General features: G+C 41.9%; 1 protein-coding gene across 1 annotated transcript in view; it reads left to right on the plus strand.

Annotated features, from left to right (window-relative positions):
- The first annotated feature begins 8,232 nt into the window (after positions 1-8,232).
- LOC118852579 (sulfotransferase family cytosolic 1B member 1-like) overlaps positions 8,233-22,090 on the plus strand; it is a 30,427-nt gene continuing 16,569 nt past the window's right edge. Inside the window, exons 1-4 of the mRNA XM_036762225.1 lie at positions 8,233-8,486; positions 11,945-12,073; positions 19,010-19,107; positions 21,300-21,426. Coding sequence (XP_036618120.1) covers positions 8,339-8,486; positions 11,945-12,073; positions 19,010-19,107; positions 21,300-21,426 — 502 coding nt within the window. The 5' untranslated portion in view covers positions 8,233-8,338. The remainder of the gene's footprint in view (positions 8,487-11,944; positions 12,074-19,009; positions 19,108-21,299; positions 21,427-22,090) is intronic.

Genomic DNA, 22,090 nt, shown 5'->3' on the forward strand with positions numbered 1-22,090 from the left:
TATTGCCTCTTAAAGAAAAGAAGGTTTAGATGAGCCCCATGCAAAAGGAGAGGCTTGAGATTTAGCTACAGGGCAGCTAAGTGGCTCAGTGGATAGAGCACTGGCCTTGAAGTCAAGAGGACCTGAGTTCAAATCCAACCTCAGATACTTATTAGCTGTGTAACCCTAGGCAAGTCACTTACCCCTAATTGCCTAAAAAAAAAAAGAAAAAGAATCAGTTATGAAGAAGCCTTGCATTTCCAATAGCAGTTCCGGCCAATAATCCCTGCAGTTTTCTGCCAAGGCTCTCTGAGCCCCCATAACTCCAATCTGAACGTTCTGTGCCTTTCTTGCCACTGGCCACCTCCCAGCCTCATTTCCTCCTCCTTCCTTCTTCACTCTGCCAGATGTTGAAATAGCAGGGCCCGCCTCCCTCACTGAATAACACACATTGCTTGCCAAACTCTTTAGTTTTTTGGGGTTTTTTTAACACCAAAGATCCCCAAAGCTTATTCTTTTCTAGTTAACATAGTGAAGCTGCTCAGTTGGACACCATGCCCTACGGAATTCATCCTCTGACTGCTGACCCCAGGCTATAACCCCTGCTCCCTTATTGATGACTGCCTGAGAAAGAGAACAAGGAAATCTCCACCAAGGTTTGTCAACTCTTCTGTTTTCTTGGTGTTTCCTGCTGTGTGTCCAGAGCTAGTTAAATGGATTTTCTTTTTACAAATGAGTCTGTACTTCATGTGACCTCAAGTGACCTCAAATTAGCCCTTGTAGAATTCAGAACTATTCTACTGACTGGGATCTCTCAGGCTCTCTCTGTCTCTGTCTCTGTCTGTCTCTCTCTCTCTCTCTCTCTCTCTCTCTCTCTAATTGTGATTCTTGATAGGCACAAAGCATCTCCAGAAATTTTGAATTATATATTTAAAGCTGAAAGTGACAATAAAGTTCTTTGGCTCCAGCTTCTTTGTTTTGCAGTTAGCATTAAGGAACAGTGATTCCTCCTTTCCTATTGCCTTCCACTAAAGGGCCTGTCTACTCTGGACCCAGCTGGATTGAATTCTTGGGGAGCTGGCCCTCTAACGAGAGGGCGGTTTGGCTTTTTTCTTCCTTAAATTATTCAGCTTGTTAAAGCTCCACCCTCATGCTCCTGGGAATAATTATTCAGACCTTGTGTTGCAGTTCATATCTATGGTCTATCCAAAAGGGGAGGTAAAAAGATATTCAATTTACAATAATAATCAATTATGGGACAAGTAGTTCTTTCCTACTCACAAAAAATGTAAATACTAAAAGACACAAAGAGATTCACATTAATAAGACTTCAGTCACTTAGGGCATGACACCCCTGGGGATATGGAAAATCCAAGTAAAATTTTTTGGCCCTCCCTTTGTACCAGAGAAGTCTGAACTTTTTCTTTTATGGTGTGTTTATAGTATCTTATTGTAAAATTTGGGTTTAGTATTGTAGCAGCAACCACACTGACACAGCCAGGATGGCCTGCTAGCACAGGTTCTTAGATCTTCTATTCTAGGAAAGACTGATCAAAAAGGGGTTAACAATCCTACTTTTAATTACATTCACTAGTTCAGGGGAAAGGTCAGCACCCTGAACATCAGAGAAAGTATAAGCAGAGAAATTAGCACAGACTGCCTGAACCAAAGCAATATTGCTATACACTTTACATACACCACTGGATTGAAAGAGCCTGTACATCTGAGCAGTCAGGGCAGGGGTGGGGGTGGGGGTCTGAACATATGGCTACTCAGAGTCTCAACCCAAGAACCACAAGGTTCTTCTCATAAGCGAACCCCCAAAGCAAAACCTCACTTCAAAATATATACATAGTGTTTATATATATGTATATATATATGTGTGTGTGTGTGTATATGTATATATATGTATATGTGTGTGTGTGTGTGTGTGTGTGTATATATATGTATGTATATGTATATATATATATATACATACACACTTTTGGTTAATAGGCTTAGAGCCAAAAGGCATCACAATCCTCTTGACTCAGTGCCTAATTAGCTGACTACCAAAACATGTGAAAGCCTTCCTACACCAAGCCTCCCCTAAGCAAGCTCCTCCCTCAATGGGTTCTGTGAGCTGGGCCAGAGCTCAAAGCAGGTCACCTAGGCCTACTAGTGAATGGAGAAGATCTTTATATTCCATTAACATTACAAGTATTTGGTCACAGGCTCTGTGTCATCTGCAGCTTCCACAAAACTTCCAAAAAATTCCCATGTAATTTCTTTTGCTGACCCGTGATGTATAGAAACCACAATGGGGAAAGTCATGATGTGGAAAGGATAACTGTGCTATTATTCTCTACTGGGAGGTTGAGTTACAAACACAGGAACATGAAGCCATTTGAATCACTGAAGAGGCATTTTACCTTGTTTCTGCACTGTCCAAACAATTCCCAAAACATCTTACTGCCAGTGGTCATCTTCTCTGATGGAGAAACTCCCTTGGGCCAATCAGCTTTACCCAATGGACCCAGCACCTCTCAAGCTCACGAGGTCATCTCCAGGACTAGACACATCCATTCTGAGAACAACGTTTACTCGCCTATTCTGGAAAGGAAACATGAAGAGGAAAAGACAGCCAGAGGCCCACACATAAACTCTCCTGGCTGCTTGAGCCATGATCCTAGGAGTGGCCACACTCCTAGCAAAGAATATCACTAATCTCCCCTAATCCTTTACTAAAAGTCTAGTCACAGAGAGAACCATTCACCACACAGGCGAGTCAAAGGAAGGAATCTAATCAGAAGCTGTCTCTTCTTTGTTACTGATGCAATACCTAACCACACTAATGATGTCAAAGGGTGGGGGAAAGGATTAGGAGACCACTCAGGTTTTTCATCACCTTTCAGGACTGAGTCACACATGTCCCTGGAGTAACAGGAATTTTCCTAGGGAGCCCTATTCACGCAATCCCTGGAGTGGCCCCTGTAAGCCAATCCAACCACACGTCAAATAAAGAAACTGAGGAGTCAATGATTTGATTTTGGGTCCTCCGTGTCTAGCATTCTCCCACTGTGTCTTACTTCTGGGCATCTCAAGGCCCTTTTTGTAGACAGCCCAGATTTGTTAACTAACTCCCAACCCCTACTCTGCCCTTTCCCGGAGACTGACTGTGAAATTTATATCAACAGCTGCTGTGTGAGTGTGTGTGTGTGTGTGTGTGTGTGTGTGTGTGTGTGTGAATGTGGGTTCAGGGCAGAGCAGCACATAGTAGGGTGGGGTAGGGAGCAGGGAGAGAAGAGGCAGAAAACCGAGTTTTCCTTTTTAAGAGTTATACTACAACAGATGCCAAGTGAGAACAGAACCAGGAAAATATGTACACAGGATCAGCAACATTGTGCAATGAAACGTTACACTACATTTTGCATTATGCTAAGTCCTCTTCTCTTTTAGAGGTATGATTCTTGTATTTAATTCATTCATCGCATCGATCTTTCCCTAAAGTCTGCTAAAGTCTTCATGAAATCACAGATCTATAGATACAGAAAATATTTTGTGGTTGTTGTTGCCATTGTTCAGTTATTTCATGACCTCATGGGGGTCTCTCCATGACCCCATTTGGGGTTTTCTTGGCAAAGATCCTGGAGTGGTTTTTGCCATTTCCTTCTCCGGCTCATTTTACAGATGAGGAAACTGAGGCTAAGTGACTTGCCTAGGGTCACACAGCTAGTGTCTGAGGTCAGATTTGAATTGGGGAAGATGAGTCTTCCTGACTCCAGGCCCAGTGCTCTAACCACTGTGTGACCTAGATGACCTATATAAATATATACACATACACACAAATGTGGGCACATACACCCATATTCAGATGAGTTTAATTCCTGCTCCTGACATAGACAACTCTGTGACTCTGGGCAAGTCACATGATTTCTCCATGGCCCATGCACCTCTCTTTGTTATATGTTACAAGGCAGGTGCCAGGGCCAGTGTGCACCGAGGGAAGAAGGGTCCTCAAAGGGAATTCCCTACACTGGTGAAACCATAGGGCTGGTAGGAAATAAAATGGAGAGAGAGAAAGAAATAGAGAGATAGAGGTAGATGAGAGAGAGAGATGGATAGATGGATAGATGGGTAGACAGATAGATGAATGGACAGATAGACAGATAAATAGATGGATAGATGGATGGATAGGTACACATATATGTATGTATATATGCCCTACATTTGTTTTTGTATGGCAGCTAGGTGGTGCTGCATTGGATAGAGAGTCAGACCCGGAGTCAGGAAGACTCGTTTACCTGAGCTCAAATCTGGCCTCAGACACTTACTAGTTGTGTGACCGTGGGCAAGTCACTTAACCCAGTTTGCCTCAGTTTCCTCATCTATAAAATGAGCTGGAGAAGGAAATGCCAAACCACTCCAGTCACTTTGCCAAGAAAACCCCAAATGGTCACAGAGAGTCAGACACAACTGAAAAATGACAGAACAACAACTTTTTGACTGAGCCAAAGCAAAGCTTATCTATTGTTTGTACAAACTTATAGCATTCTTCTAAGTTTCTCCTACACCTGATGGTAAATATACTAATTCCCCTGTAAATTCTCTAAATTCTATTTCTAGAGCAGCTAGGTGGTACAATGGATAAAGCAAACGCTCTGGAGTCAGGAGGACCTGAGTTCAAATCTGGCCTCAGACACTTGATATATACTAGCTGTGTGACCCTGGGCAAGTCACTTAATTCCAATTGCCTCCCCCCACCAAAAAAAATTTTTTAAATAAATTCTATTTCTGTTTGCCTTGAGATTAGGGGAAAGAGTACTGGATTTGAAGTCAGGAGACCTGGTTTCAAATCCTATCTCAGCTACATACAGCTGTGTGAATTTGGACAAGTTGAGTAACCACCTTAGGTCATAGTTGCCTCCTTTGTAAAGTGATGGAGTCAGACTAAATGGCTTCTGTTATCCCTGAGAACTTTAAATATATGATCTGGAACAACTATTTATTATTATTATTATTATTATCTGTTATTAACAAGTATCCATTAAAATGGAATTCTTTCTCTCTACACAGATATTTTCAGTTGTCAGTGAATCAATCCCCAATTCCTCTGATGGCTGTATTGGACTCAGTCATGTGCTCTTTGAGGACAGGGACTATTTTTTGCCTTTTTTTTCTCTCTAACTCTTAGCACAGTGCCTGGCACATAGTAAGTCTCAATAAATGTTTGTGGACTGTCTGGGGTGCGATCTCTTAATAATGTTCACAGAGGCTTCTATTTTAGTGTACCTATGTACTCAGACTGAGCTTCAATATCATCTGCTCATTACTAATTCCGTGCTTAACATAGCGGAAGCTTAAGGCATCTGGGAGTGGGAACTCTTTCTTAGCCAAAGAAAACAAAATCATCTAAGAAATTATTGGTATCACCAGTGATGTTTCTGGATCATCTGAAGGTGTTAATGAGCCCCTGGCTTTTCTCATCCCTTCCTGAGTTAATTTTTAAGCTCTGAATCTATGACTCATGTGACTTTAAAGAACAGGGTATAAGGAGAAGGGCAGGATAGGGACAGACATAGGAACAGGGATCGGGATAGGGGCCAGACTTGGGATTTCACTGGTTTAAGGAAATCCTGTGAAAGTCCTTCTACCAATGCAAGTTTAGGTTCATTGACTCACCCAGAGTCACTGCGCTATCATGGGCCAGAGGCAGGACTGTAGATTTGAATCTGTCTGTCCATTATAACACACTGTCTCTCATGACTTCAACTACTCCATCTATTTAAAAGCCATGAAGATGCCAATTATATTATGCATTGAAGCAGTTTGTTGGCAGCGTATAGAGCACCAGGACCTGAGTTCAAATGTTACCTTTGGACACTGACTAGCTGTGTGACCCTGAGCAAATCACTTAACCTCTGCCTACCACAGTTTCAACTATAAAATGAGAACACGTAGCACCTAACTCACAGAGTTACTCAAATGAAATGTCGCTCAAATGAGATGACATTTGTAAAGCCCTTAGCACAGTGCCTAGCATGTAGTAGGCATTTATAAATGCTTCTTTCCTTCCTTCTCCCCTTCTTCTATAGTTTCATTAAGGCAGCTTTACTGGAAGTCTCTACTTTGACCCATAAGAATTGTTGTTGAGTCATTTCAATTGTGTTCAACTCTCCATGACCCCATTTGGGGTTTTCTTTCTCCAGCTCATTTTACAGATGAAGAAATTGAGACCAACAGGGTTAAGTGACTTGCCCAGGGTCACACAGCTAGCAAGTGGCTGAGTCCAGGTTTGAACTCAGGAGGGTGGGTCTTCCTGATTGCAAGCTCAGTGCTCTCTCCACTGCACCACCTAGCTGCCCTGACCCAGTGGAAAGAATGCCACACAAGTAGTACTTCAGTGTGAAAGAGGACTCTGCCACTTTCTATTTGTGTGATCTTGGGCAAGACATTTAACCTGTGCTTATCTCAATTTTCCTTATCTGTAAAATATGGGGGTAGAACTAGACAGGCTCTAGACCTATAGAAATACCTTGGTAGCTGAATCCCAGTCATTGTTTGAAAGTAATAGGCTTGCATTTCTTGCAAAGTATCCTTTAATCTGGACTTAGATGAGTTGAAACTGATTTTCCCTCCATTTGGGAGCCTTTTCATTGAACTGTCACCCAGAAAAATGAGGTGTGTATAGGTTGAGCTTTCCCAAGAGCCTTCAGGCACCCACATTTAGCAATGATTGCTACTCCTCAGGTATTTACATTAGAAAGAAACACCTTTCTGGTGAGAAGATGGAGATTTTCAGCATCTCGACGGCTCCTTATTAAAGAGGCATTTTCAGAAACCTTTGTTGCCAAGAAAATCTCGAGCTGCATGGGAATGAAATGGAACCTGTGGTCCTAACCTGAGACCTTTTGTGTGGGGTAGAGCCAGCTGGAGTCCCAAGTCCTTCCAGCCTGGGTGTGTGGTTGTTAATGTGAATGTGTCAGCAAAGGAATGTATGCCCAACCTTCAGAGAAGGCTGTTCTCCCCTCTGTTACTGGCATGAAACTTTTTGTCAAGAGTGTTTGTATTCATTGGGAAAACAAAAAAGCCAAATTCTGAGAGAGCTGCTGTTTTCTTCCTCCTCTCCATGACCAAAGCCTTGACTTCAAGCAAGTTGGCAAGAGGAAATTGCATCCAATAGCTGAGTGTTGACCTGACATGGGAAGTTAACCTGTTCCTGAGTACAGTGGAGAGAACACTGACTGGCTACTGGATTCAGAAGATCTGGGTTCAAATTCTGCATCTGTCACTTCCTACTTGTGATATCTTGGACAAATCAACTTTTCTCCGGGCCTCCATTTCATCACCTGTAAAATGAGGGGGTTGGATTTGATGACTCCCGGCCACAGGATGATGGATGAAATGAAAGGGAAAACTAAAAACACACACACACACAAAAGAAAAAAACCAGTCCCTGGTCTCTGGGAGCTCACAGTCTAGCAGGGGAGAAATCCTCCTAGAGATGTCTCAAGGATTGAAAGAGGCAACATGTGTAAGCTTGTCATATACGTAGAGTTACCGTATACATGCTATTATTTATCAATGCACAGCAGCATCTGTTCTGTGACTTTAACCTTAGAAAATAATAGATATTATCACATTTCATTTTCCTTTGTGGACAAATTATGTATAAGGAAATTACACATAAACAAGATATCAGAATGAAGATGAACAGTCTGAAATTGTAGTAGAATTTGGTGGGAAAAGGTTATTTCAATGACAAGTCGTTGTTCAGTCATTTCTGTTGTGTCCAAATCTTCACCATCCCATTTGGGCTTTTCTTGGCAAGATGCTGGAGTGGTTCGCCATTTCCTTCTCCAGCTCATTTTATATATGAGGAAACTGAGTCAATCAGGGTTAGGTGACTTGCCCAAGGTCACCCAGCTAGTAGGTGTCTGAGGCTGGATTTGAACTCAGATCTTCTGGACTTTAGGTCCGGTGCTGTATCCACTACGCCACCTAGCTGCTCCTATGGCAAGGTCTTTTCCTAAAAAGATTTTCAAGAAGACCTCTAAACTGGCAGTGAGTTGGAGGGCTCAGTTGAGGATGCACTTGATCCCTTAAAGATACTCTACCCCCTGCTTGACTTTTGCTCTGAAATTTCAATAAGAATTTCAAAGGAAACATTTCTTTGATTTCATTCTAATCCTTCCCCTCCCAGAGACCTTTGTTCAATTTGTCACATGGCTCTAGCTGTGTTTACAACCTGCCTATATTCCCACTCGCCCTTTGTATTCTGTTAGTGTGCATGTGGTAACTTCAAATTCGTGTTTCTGTGCCAACTGTCTACCAACAGCTCTGATTTTTCTTCATTTCATCTCTCTGCACCCCTCCTAGAATGCTCACTCTGGAAGATTTCATCAGGAAGGAGCCGAAGACTATCCATGGGTACCCCATGGTCTATGCCTTTTCACACAACTGGGAGAGAATAGAGAAGTTCCAGTGGAGACCAGATGACATTGTGATTGCCACTTACCCCAAATCTGGTGAGTCTGGCAACCTTTGGAAAGTCCACTGACCAAGAGATCTCCTAGAAACTCTCCAGTTTTATCAAGCCCTTGCCCTCCTCAGATAACATAGCTGATCTTATCCCATGGTTCATGTTTCCTGGAAGAGATAGATATTTTAGCAAGCGGAGAAAAAAAAAACATTTTATGGACTTGTAACACCTTCCCTTGCAATCATGTGAGTAGGGCTAAAAGCTGAGTGTTGTTAAATACTAGAGAAAGGGAAAGGTTTGGAATTATTCACACACTTGGTTTATTCATGTTACTGGTTGTTGTTGTTTTGTTATTGTTGAGTCATTTCAGTCATGTCTGACTCTTTGTGACCCCATTTTGGAGTTTTCTTGGCAAAGATCCTGGAGCGTTTTCCCATTTCCTTCTGCTCATTTCACAGATAAGAAACTGAGGCAAACAGAGTTAAGTGACTTTCCCAAGGTCACACAGCTAGTAAGTTTCTGGCACAAGGTTTGAACTTGCGAAGATGAGTCTTACTTATTCCATTCCCAGTGCTCTATCCACTGCACCACCTAGTTTTATAAAATGCATGCCTTGTGTTTAAATGCACAATGACATATCTACCTCAATTCTAACCATCAGACTTTAAAAAAAAATTGCCCCCAACTTCTTGGAGGATTTTGTTGGCCAAATCTAGGCAGGGAGTTCATAGGTGTGGTAAGGATTCCAGTTGTCCAGTGTGAGTCAGATTGTCCAATAAAGCTGTGGTTTGGCACAATCTTCTGCCCCTTCCTTGGCTGGTATTTTCTTTTAATTATTTTATCTGAAGCAATATTAAACATTAAGACAAATAACTAAAGTTGCTTTAAGACTGGCTTTGAGTTCATTTACATGTTTTGAGGATCATTATAACTTTTTTAGTCACTAGACCTTCTTTAGGTCCCCATCATCTGCTGGCTGATTAATTCTCACTCACTTTCCTTCATCTGATTGCAGTTGGTGGCATAGATGCTGTTGAGGGTTGAGGGACAAAGTCCATGAACCCCAAAACTGGAGTTCCCAGCCAGGGTAGTTGAGGGGGAGTACCCCTCAAGGACCCAAGTACTAGGGCCGTCTGGAATGACTTCGCAGATTCAAGCTTTCTTTAAGTCAAGGTGGCAAAGATTTATTATGCTAACCTGCAATCTAGAAGGGGATACAAGTATATCTTATATAGGACATTTTGGAGTAAAACATGTGCCAAGTGTGTTAATTAGTTGTTTTGGGGTGGGATTAAGGAGTGGTTAAGGAGTGGTTAGTTCTTAAAGGAACATGCACAATTAGTATCTACTGTGCAGGTGTTTTACCCAGAGTTCACTGGGAAATAGCCCAAGGCAGGGCTATATGAAGGTATGGTTCTAGGTCTGAAACACCACTAAGTCAACTAATGGTCAGGGCTGACTGGAAATATCCAAGTTGCTCCCATTAATGTCTTGTTAGACAAGATGAATGTAAGGGAGTTTACATTTGACTATGTCTAGGATACATATCAGTAAGGTCAGTAAGTAGTAAATATCATTATGGCCAAGTGCACAGCCAATTTAGCATGTACACACAGAGTCAGACCTGTAAATTCTATGGGTAGGTGCATCTGGCTACTGTGTTGGGAGGAGAGATAAGTATTTTGCTAGAGCATGCTGCCCTTGAACTAGAGAGGAACTGCCTGAGACAGTATTTTGAAGCTAGGGAGAGATGTGATTTTAGAGTTGGATGTGGTTTTGGAACTGGGGTCTAGGCACAGGCACCCAATCAGAAGCTAAGGAGAAATGTGACGTTAGAATTAGGGTCCAAGCACAGGCACCCAAGCACCCCATCATTGCCATTCCTCTAATTCTGGTTTTTTTATTTTGCATTATTTCATATGGCTCTTTCCAGGTTTCTTGGTGTTCTTCACGTGTCCGTCCTAACTGCATTATAATTATCCTGGTCGCCTCACAGGTCCAATCCATTGCAAATATTGTCATTTCTACTTTTCCCCAGTTGTCGCATACATCCCTCTCACTTCACTCCCACAGTCATCCTCATCAGGTCCTCAGCACTTCCTCCCACACACATCACCTTACTCTGATCCATCTGATACTCAACTGCCAAAGTGATTTTCCTAAAGTGTAGCCCACATCACCCTCCCTACTTGAGCAACTCCTTTGTTGTTGTTTAGTCACGTCCAACTTTTCATGACCCCGTGTGAGATTTTCTTAGCAAAGATACTGTAGTGGTTTGCCATTTCCTTCTCTAGTTCATTTTACAGGTGAGGAAACTGAGGCAGACAGTGTTCAGTGACTTGCCCAGGGTCACACACATCTCCCTCTTCCTCTCCCTCTCCCTCTCCCTCCTCTGCCCAAAGGAAGATACTTTTCGATGGCTGAAGTCTGCCTCCTTAACTTCCAAGTTTACTGTCTAGATTTCTTTCTCAAATACCAAGCCTTAAACCAGATTAGACAATAGGTCCCTGCCCTCCTAGAACAGAGTGAATGTAAATACTAAATAGTAACTGTTTCTCTTTTGGCCAGGAGCCCTGAGGGTGTTCCCCTCCCAGTTTGATTTTTTTTGGGGGGGGAGTTTTGATTAAAGGGGCCATCCATTGATTAACTTCTTAAAGAGGCCTATTCACTGAATGGGCATTACCTCACTCAAAATGAGAACCTGAAAAGGCCTTAGCCTAAAAGGGCCAGGGTCTACCATTGCATCCTGGGCCATCTCTAGTCATCCTGATGAATATCAGGCCACTGGACCCAGATGGCCCTGGAGAAGAAAGTGAGGCTAGTGACTTTGCACAGCCCTCCCTTACTCAAATCGAAGTCAACTGCAATTCAGGTCATCATCTCCTTGATGTCATGGTCCTCTTTGAAAATGAAGGACAAACACAACAACAACAACCAACAACAACAGATGGGGATATTAAATGATTGAAGTTGGAAGGTGACAGTCCACAAACATCCAACATTCCAACCCTTCACCTTCGCACAGGCTGTCTTTTCCATGCCTAGAATATACTGTCTCCAGTTCAGATACTACCTCCCACAGAAGACCTTTCTTGAATTGCCAATGCCCCCACCCACAACTGACTTGTATTTATTTCATCTCTTTAAGTGTGGACTAATATGTGTACATGTTGTCTCCTCAACATGATGCCATGTCCTTGAATGCAGAGCTAGAGAGAGAGTTTTGGTTTTGTCTCCGGGTCCCCCCATTCCAAACAATGTAAACGCTTTGTAATTTGATTGATTGTGGGGCAGAGAACTTGACGGGACTGTACAGTGAACCTGGGAATTCTTGATGAAACACTAAATGGACATGATGGAGGTTACTGTACTCAGTACAACAAAAAGAACTCAGTACAACAAAGCTCAAATGGAATAATTAAGAAATTGGGAGTATCATCAGTTCGCTGAATAGCTTAGGTAGCTTCATTTGATAGATATCATATCCTTGACCCTCTGCTTCAGGTACCACCTGGATTTCCGAAGTTGTGGATATGATTCAAAATGATGGTGACATTGAAAAATGTAGTCGAGATGCCATCACTGAAAAAGTTCCGATGTTGGAATTGTTTGTCCCAGGACTGAGGATTACAGGTACCTTCTTTGCTTTCTTTGTTTAATTGCATGTTTTTATTACTCTGTCCTTCCGATGCATGCCATGCTGAATTAATATGGACAGAACAGTATTTGCAATTGTCCTTCAACCCAAATATGGATGATGATGATGATGGTGATAGTGATGATGATGGTGATGATGTTGATGACGATGGTGATGATGGTGATGATGATGATGATGATGATGATGATGATGATGATGATGGTGATGGTGATGATGGTGGTGGTGATGATGGTGATGATGATGGTGATGGTGATGATGATGATAGCTAACATTTATATAGCTCTTACTATGTGCCAGGTCCTGTGCTAAGCATTTTACAATTATTATCTTATCCGATCATCACAACAACCAAAGGACATAGGTACTATTACGATACTCATTTTACAGAGGAGGAAACTGAGGCAAAGTTTAGGTGATTCGCTCAGGGTCTCACAGCCAGTAAGTATCTGAGGATGGATTTGAGCTCAGGTTCTCCTCACTCTGGGTGAAGCTCTCTACCCACTCCATCACCTAGCAGTAAATAGAGTCCTAGCATCTCCCTGCAAATGAAATAACAATCATTAGCACTTACATAATGTTTTAATATTTGCAAAGCACTTTACATGAGAAAAGTGCTGTTATTATCCCCATATTCACAGATGAAGTTGTTGTTCAGTCTTCCTTCTCTACGGGGACCAATGACATCACAAGGGCGGCTTGGATCGCATGTATTGTATTTAAGTGAGGCAGAGCCACACAAAATCATCAGCCTCACTCCCTTCTCCAGAGTCATTAAAGTCCAACAGCAAGACAAAAGTCAAGACAACTGGTGATGGCCTGGGATGCGATGGGTGACCTTGGCCTTTCTACATTAAGGTCTTTCTCAGGTCTCGTTTGTCTAAAGTAACACCCATTCAATGGCAAAGGGCAAAATAATTGGGAAAAAAGATGGCCTAATTTACCACCACAAAAATATCAGGGGAAAAACCTCAAAGGTTCTGGCCAGAACAGAAAACAGTTACTGTTTGGTTGGCTGTTGTCTTTCATTCTTGAAAAGAACCAAAAACTGACATCATTATGCTAGAGTCAAGTTTCAGTGTGTCCCACTGTGGACAATCAGACCAATACAAGCTCGGAATGCTCTACCACAGGTCAGACACAAATAATCCCTATGAACATTTGGGGTGGAGTCTCTAAATTTGCTCATCCTGTGTTGCCTTTGAATTTTGAATTCTGCTTTGCTCATAGAGCATAGCATCTTGTCTGATGTGGGCACGCCATGCTGAGCAGTCCTGTGCCAGTGTCTCCCGTGTTACACAATCAATTCCAAAGTTCTTAAAAGAGACCTTGAGAGTGTCCTGTATTGCTTCTTCTGACCACCATGTAAACGCTTGCCATGTCTGAGTTCTCCATAAAATAGTTACTATTTACATTCCTTCTAAACCAGGGCTGTTCAAAATACAAACCGCGGGTCACATTCAGCCCACCTGGGGGTTTTAATTTTCTTGAGCGAAAAGATAAAATAATAATTTGCATGGAATGCATATTAGATTTTTTTAATTCCAACACTAATAAATAATCTCATTGATGTTAATTTTCTTTGCTGTTTTTAAGCAGAATTACAGAGGGAACATATCGCATGGAATTTTCAATCCATCTGTGGGATGTGTTCAGTCTGTACAATGCAGACTAGTCAGTATGCATCTACCTTTATACTGTTGTGTTCTCACTTTGTTGTTTTGTGTTTGCTTTTGTGCTTCCGTTTGCCTGGCATATTGATGACGCATGTTCCTCCACTTTCTCTTAGTGTACTGTATTTTTTATTCTGGGTGCAGCCCTCGAATAATTATTTTATTTTAATGCGGCCCTAAGATAACCTAAGGTTGGACAGCCCAGTTCTAAACCATTAAGACCTAAACAATGAGCCACAGAACTTTGGTCTGGGGGCTATTACTGGCCATTCAATGAAAGCCAGGGTGATTTGGGTTTAAAGGTGTAGTCAAGTAGCTCTGATGAGGTTAATGAAAATGATGAGAGTAGGGAGCCATAGGTTTTTAGGCGTGCTCAAGACCCCAAAATACCAGCACGCCGGGTCCTGCTGAATGAACTCGACTCAAGCCTTCTCAGCCAAGGTAAAACAAAGTTTATTAAAGATTTGCCATAGTGGGTAGATTCTTACGGAACCTGAGCATTTGTGACGCTCCTTTTCACAAGCGGGCCACATTCAATCTACTGAGCTAGATTGAATCTGAGAGCCCTGGTGGAGATAAGATGAAACTTATATACAGAAAGATTGTGGGAGTGATTGAAGGATGGTCAAGTAGTCTGGGGGTGACCAGAGGAAGGGTTTAGGGAGGGTCTTGAGAAGGACTCTAAGGGGGATCTTGATGGTGGGGTGACTAGAGGTCAAGACTCCAGGAGTGAGATTAAGGGTGGGAAATAGCTGAAGGCCACCTGAAGATGATGGACAATATTAGGCTAGGATAGTTTAAGGGTGTTGAGTCAATCAGACTTTTCCCTGTTCTTCCCTTTTGGGATGCTAAGACTATCAAATCTCCCCTTTATTTAGATTGGTGGGAAACCTTTTGCTGTCTTTGTTTTGGAATATTTGTCAGCTATTTCTCAGCACTGAAGCAATCAGGAGTCACTGACTTGTATATGATGTGATACTGGGGTTGGGGAACTTTCACACACCCAGCTTGAGTGAGGTCAGAGCCCTCAGGGCTCTGAACAGGATATAATTTAGGGGAGCTTGGTGTTTGACTTTTGGGGCTCTCTCATGGAAAGAGTATTGAGACCCCAGGCAAGCCATTGTGACTGACCCCTGGCTTTGCTAACCCAGACCCATTGATTCTTTGGTAACTATGAATTGTGATTTGAATCAGACAAGGTCTGTCTGTTGAAGTTTGTAATTTCTATTTGTATTTGCCTTGAAGTTCAGGGGGCTGATCTTTTCCCCCTGAACTATATGATGTATGAATGTTTGGTTAAACTGAGATTGTTAACCCCTTAAAGTTGCTTTCCTTATAAAAGCAGATGAAAGAATGTGGGTTAGCGGCCTTCTGTGTGCTGGTTGTTGTTGGTTTTACACAGCCACAGTAGCTGCTAGCAGATTGTTGCTACAAAGAGTAACAGAGATTTGGGCCTAGCGATAAGGAAAGGCTTATGGCCTCAGGCAAAGGCCAGATCTAGTGGGAAGATTCAAGGAGAGTTCAAGGGGGTTCCCAGAGAGTGTGCCCCATCAGGTTCAAGGGGGTTCCTAGAGACTGTACTCCCATCAGCTCCATTTGAAACACTTTGGGCTTTTTTAAAGCCTATTTTCCTAGAACTATATTTCAAGAAATCATAAATGAAAACTGCAGACAATAAATAAATTGTCCCGGGTTTTTGAAAAATAATAATGATTGATTGATTGAATGATGGATAAATAAATGTTTTTAAAAGCTAGCTCCCAAGCCTCAAAATAGCTTACAAAATACAAGCAATGAAAACTTATATTACTATGAACAGAGGACCCACATGTAAGGATATGGTGCCCCAAGTGGAGAGAGGGGCCACAAGTGGTAAGGAAGGTGAAGGACAAGGAAGAAAAGAAGGAGGGGGAGGAGGGGGGGAGGGGGAGGAGGAAGGAGAGGAAGAGGAGGAGGAGGAAGAGGAAGAGGAGGAGGAGGAAGAGGAAGAGGAGGAGGCTTCTCCTATTGTTGGCCAAAAGCAATAGTTCCCATTGACATTCATCCAGTAGTCTCAATTAGTTTTTACCAAAGGCATTTGCTCAGATAACATGGTAAAGACAGTTAATACAAAATATTCTCCTAAAACCTAGTTCACTCCTTCCCTCAAATATATGCAGCATCCATGGGAGGGAATAAGCTTAAACTTGGACCACACATATATGTGACAAAGGTTTAATTCACAACACCTGCTATGGATGGATACAGATGAGGAAACTGAGGCAAACAGAGGTGAACCAACTTGCCCAGGGTCACACAGCTAGTTATTGTCTAAGGCAGGATTTAAACTCAGGTCTCCCTGACTCCCAAGTCTAACTTCTACCCACTGTGCCACTTAGCAATTTGCAACCAACATATCACAGACACACATTGAAATGGCCAAGGCTCAATCCACACTAGCATTTTTATTTATTTATTTGTTCTGCCAAATGGTTTGAAGGAAGTTTGCATCTGGAAATTGAGCTGCTGAAGTGAGACAGATTCCAGCAGCCCTTCTCCAGCTTTCCTTTGAGCAAAGAGCAAGAGGTTGCTTCAGAACAATTTTTATGTTTCTGAGCCTCCTCTTGTTATAACACAGAAATGGTTATTTGACAGACTTGACTCATGTTTATCACTCATGATTGTCATTTTTAGAGTACTGGGTACATTTTCAAGTGTAATAAAAGAAAACTGTGCTCATTATTATGGTAAACAACATTCCATCTCCAGATGCTTGCACAATCACAGACCACAAAACAGAAAACCTTATTCTGAAATATCCATAAATCTATACATATAAAAGAAAATTGTCCATTGCATTATTTATGTAATGTGCAGAGCTTTCTGCCAGAATCACACATATCACATCACACCCATCACATGCACACAAAACTGGAATAGGAGAAATATCCAAATTTATTTTACAATATTTTTCAAGTTGATTGCTTTTATGTGAGTTGATCTGACATTCACTTTAAAATGGACATATGTGATAAGATATAGAGAGACAAGAGTTCTAAATTTGTCTAGAAGACCTGTTATATAATCTCAAATATCCCTGCAATTTATCCCCCCTCAACCTCACTTCCAAGCTACTAGTTTAAATTATTTTTGTTTTTATTTCTTTGTCCGTTGAACCAGACTTGTGTTTTCCTTGGCATGGGGAATCCCAAGTGAGGCAACTCTCTAATCACCAGTGTATATCCCTGCCTACTCTCAGGTTCTTGGAAAGCTGCTTGAGCCACTGGGGATATCAAAGGTCACTCTATGTTTCAGAGGCAAGATGTGAACCTAGATTTTCCTGACTCTGAGGTTGGCTTTCTATCTATGGTGCCTCCATGGCCTCAAATCTTTGATTCGATTCCCCTTTAAGAGTCCCCATCGTCTTTCTATGCAAAAGTTCTATGGAAAAGGAGCTCAGCGGCATCCAATCCAAACTGAACATGTATGAGAATTCCCTTTACTCTATTCCCAACAAGAGGTCATTCAGCTTCTTCTTAAAGACCTTTAGTGCCCTGATTGAGTGGCATAGGGAATAGGGGTGGGGGTGAGGCCCTGGCAGACTAATGATTTGGGATTTGAAGCAAAGTCCTTGCCTTATTTTTAGTTGTGGAAAATGAAGCTCAGAGCAGTTGAAGTCATTTGCCATGGTTACCCATCTCATAAATGGCGGAGGCAGGATTCTACTAGCTGTCTCCAAGCATCTGAAGGGTTATCCTGTGGGAGAGGGATTAGACATGTTCTGTTTGGCCAAAGAGGGCAGAACCAGAAGCAATAGGTTTCAATGACAGAGGTAGATTTCACCTCAAATGCATATAATGGAGGCAAAGAGGTCAACCTGCCTGTTCTGCAGCTGTCCGGTAATATTTTCCTTCTCACCTTACTTTGACAACCACACCCAAATGCCTTTTCCTTGTTTTGCTAACCTCTTACCTAGGCCCACCAGCTTCTCTCCTCCTACCTTATCTTATTGACTTTGCCCTACCAACTTCCTTCTCCTGTTCTTCCTTCTCCTTCACCTAGGCCCAAGTCTCCCTCCTTGGGTCCATCATTCTCCTTTATCTCAGATCCTTAAATTCTCCAATTTTCCCTCCCCAACTTCAATTTTCTTCTTATCTGCAAAGCCTTCTAAGTCTCCATAATTCCTTCTTCCTTTCAGGTTTTCCTGTACCTTCTCCCACATGGGCTCCGGAGTGAGAATTCCAGTGGAGCCAAACATGGAATGTAATCATCCAGACCCAGCAATTCTCCTCAGCAACCCTCACGCTGAGCCTTTGAACAAGAGGACTTGAGTCCCTACCCTGGCTTTGCTATCTAACTAGTGCCATTTAACTGTGACAGAGGACTTGCGTATAGAAAGACTCTGGGGACTCTTAAAGCCACTGAGGCACAGTAGATAGAAAGCCAACCCCCGAGTCAGGAAGATCTAGGTGCACATCTTGCCTCTGAAACATAGAGTGACCTTTGATATCCCAGTGGCCCAAGCAGTTTTCTAAGAACCTAAGAGTAGGCAGGGATCTGCATTGATCCACTTATCTGGATGGATGTGACTGTAGTCAAGATAGATCATAAAAGACAAGCAGCTAGAACTAATGGAAAACTTAAAATGGCTAAAGCCCATTCTGGGCTTGGGTGTCTCTATCTATAAAAAAAGGGATTGGCTTAGATGATTTCTAAGGTATCTTCCACCTCGAAGTTCTAGATGAATAACACTGGTCCAGAGTTGATCTGATGAAAATATTTCTTGTTGTCGAGTCACATCCAACTCTTCATGACTCCATTTGGGGTTTCCTTAGCAAAGATACTGGAGTGGTTTGCCATTTCCTTCTCCAACTCATTTTTCAGATGAGGAAACTGAGGCAAACACGATTAAGCGATTTGCCCAGGGTTATACAGCTAATAAGTATCTTCCTAATAAAGTCTTCCTGACTTTAAGCCCAGCTCTCTACCCACTGCACCAACTAGCTGATGAAAATACTCTATAGGAGCAAATTTTGTAAGCTAAAGAGTAAATTGGCATCTAATTTGCTTGGGTTGCCCCTCAACCCCCCCCCCATGTTTATTGAAGGTTATATCAGAAGAGCCCAAGTAGGAAATCTGCAACTGTTTCAGAGTTCAACAGCAACTACTCCGAAAAACGCGGAGAAAAACTATGAAATTGGTGTCATGGAAATTTTCCTGGCAGAGTCTAACGTCTCCCTGTACCAAATGGATTTTTCCTAGGCACGGAGGCATTAGAAAAGATGCCATCGCCCCGCCTTATCAAGACCCATCTGCCAGTTGATCTCATTCCCAAGGATTGCTGGAAAAACAACTGCAAGGTAACATGTTTGTTGCAACTCTCCAATCCACTGAGGCATGGTCATTGTTGTTCTTGCTGTTGGTCAAGCATTTTTCAATTGTGTCTGACTCTTCATGACCTCATTTAGAGTTTTCTTGGCAAAGATACTGGAGTGGTTTGCCATTTCCTTCTCTAGCTCATTTTACAGATGAGGAAACTGAGGCAAACAGGGTTAAGTGACTTGCCTGGGTCATACAGCTATTAAGTGTCTGAGGCCAGATTTGAATTCAGGAAGATGAGTCTTCCTGACTCCAGGCCTAGAATTCTATGCACTATGGCACCACCTAGCTGCACTGAAAAGTAGTTAATGCTCATTAAGTGCTTGCTCTTAATGATGGTAGAGCTAGACCGAGGGGCCTGAATAATTAATTCCTTCTGTCAGTCTGAAGTTGTCATCTATATTACTCGTCTCCACAAGAAGTTACTGTCTCAACTCCACAGGGCAAGGATTTACTTTAAAGATTTAAAGCAAATGTTCATTCATTTCACAATAAAGCATCACTCCAGGGACCCCACGTATTCTCAATGTATTTTATCCTACTCTGGAAACTGAATGGGAGGCTTAAACTATAAAAATGATATTCAATCCAATTCAACTCAATAAATATTTACTAAGTGCTAAATACATGTGAGTTTCTGGAGGTGTAAGACAGAACCAAAACAATCCCTGCCTTCAAGGGGTTTACATTCTCCTGGAAGACATATGGGAATCAAAATAGGGATAAGTCAATACAAGGTTATTTGAGAAGGCATGGAACATACAGGGAGATTTAATAAAATACAAGCTCCATAAGGTGAAAAACTGTCTTTTGGATGGGAAACCTTGATACTGGCTCGTTGATTGATGGAGAAGAGGTAGGTGGGAAAGAGTAGACATCATTACTGGACTATAGTACCAGCTAGATGCTGGTTTAAATAACATGAGTGGATGAAGTGCCCTTCAGACAAGGAGTCCTTGCCACACCAGGATTGCAGAGTATGCAGAGAATAAAATCTTAGTGTCTCGAGGAATTATATGGTCTTGGCTATAAGATATGGTTCAGAACTCTGGGGGAAACTAGCACCTTTTTGTCCTAGACCAACCAAAGCAAGCCTAGAATGAATTGTCTACTTCTGAGGACCTCTCTAGATAGCTGAGACTGAAATAGCATGGACAAGACCTCATAGGTCAATTGTGATTTTCCCAGGCTCACATCTCCTGTCTATCTGGGAAAAGAGGAAAAGAAAGGAGAAAGAGGTGGGAGGGAGGAATAAACATTTATTGAGAGCCTACTATGTACCAAGCATAGTGCTCAGCTCAGCTTTACAAATCTCTGATTTGGTCCTCACAGTCACTCAGAGAGGTAGGCAATATTATTATCTTCATTTTACAGATGAAGAAACTGAGGCAAATAGAAGTTAAGTAACATGCCCAGGAGCACACAGCTAATAGGTGTGTGAGGTTGGATTTGAATTCAGGTCTTCCAGATTCCAAAGGCCCACCACTCTATCCACCTCTAAGAGATAGATGGACAACTCATTTATTTAGCACTAGTTGTTTGCTAGGCCCTGTGCTAAGGGATAGGGATACAATTACAAGCAAAGAAGGCAGTCTCTGCCTTCAAGAGGTTGATGTTCTAATAGGAAAAAGACAACATATAAAAGGCAAGGTAGGAAGGTTTTACACATTGCACATGTTTTTAGACTTTTCCAATGCATCCATCAATTACGCTGATTTTTTTTCTCTCTAAAATAAAATTGTACTACTTGTCTTATGGGGTGGCTCTGAAGGAGGGAAAGTGAAGGTATACATGGGATACTATGGTGCTGTAAGAGACAGAAAACATCAACAAAATAAAAAATGAATAATTTAAAAACTTTTAAAGGACAAGGTAGGAGGGGAGGAAACAGCAGCATGGGGAGGAGACAGGAAGGACATTTTATGGAGGCATGATAAGGTGGAAATCTACCCAAAGTGGAAAAGCAGGGGGACTCAGGATAGTGACATTGTAAACCTCACCCTCCCCCCCCCCCACCAAGGCAATTCCAAAGCCAGCCTCTAGGTGTGAGCTACCAATTTTTTAAAAATCAACTCTATTAATGAATTATTAGCTTCTCTGAAGCTCAATTACTTTCCTGATTACAATTCTCTTCTTGGGATTCCCACTAAATCTCCTCTCCTACTTCTTGCAGATAATTTACATGGCAAGGAATGCCAAAGACGTTGCAGTTTCATATTACCATTTCGACTTGATGAATAAATTGGAGCCTTACCCCAACTCCTGGGCAGAGTACCTGGAGAAGTACGTGACTGGGAAAGGTAGGTTGGAATTATGCTGAAAATTGTCTTAGTTCTTTTTTTTAATATGTTTGTAGTATCTTTCATTTTTAATTTCACTTACATTTCCCAAGAGTTCCATCCTCCCTCACTAGTCCAGAGAGGGGCAGGGTCAAAGAAATTACCCCACATATTAGCCAAACACATTATATGCAGGATTCTATACCCATAGTCACATACCTCTGCAAAGAAGAGAAGAGGGGACATTCTCACACATCTTCTTTGGGGCCAAGTTTAGGCATGATCATTTCATAGCATTCAGTTTTAATTGTTTTATTATTGTCCTTCTCATTTACACTGTTGCAGTCTTTATGTATATTGTTGTGCTGATTTTGTTTATTTCACTTTGCATCAGTTCATATGTCTTCCTGTGCTTCTTTGTATCTTTCACATCTGTCATTTTTTACACTGTGGTAATGTTCCATTCATATGCCACAATTCATCTCATCATTCCTCAATCTACTTAGTTTCTAAGTATTTGCAGCCACAAAAAAAGTTATGCTGTAAATGCTTAGGAGCCTTTCTTTTTTATGTTGATTTCCTGGGTATATATGCCTAGCAGTGGAATATCCAGGTCAATGCATGTGGACATTTTAGTCATTTTTTTTAGCATAATTCCAACTGACTTTCCTGAATAGTGAGACCA

Source organism: Trichosurus vulpecula, chromosome 6, assembly GCF_011100635.1.
Source record: "Trichosurus vulpecula isolate mTriVul1 chromosome 6, mTriVul1.pri, whole genome shotgun sequence".
NCBI lineage: Eukaryota > Metazoa > Chordata > Mammalia > Diprotodontia > Phalangeridae > Trichosurus > Trichosurus vulpecula.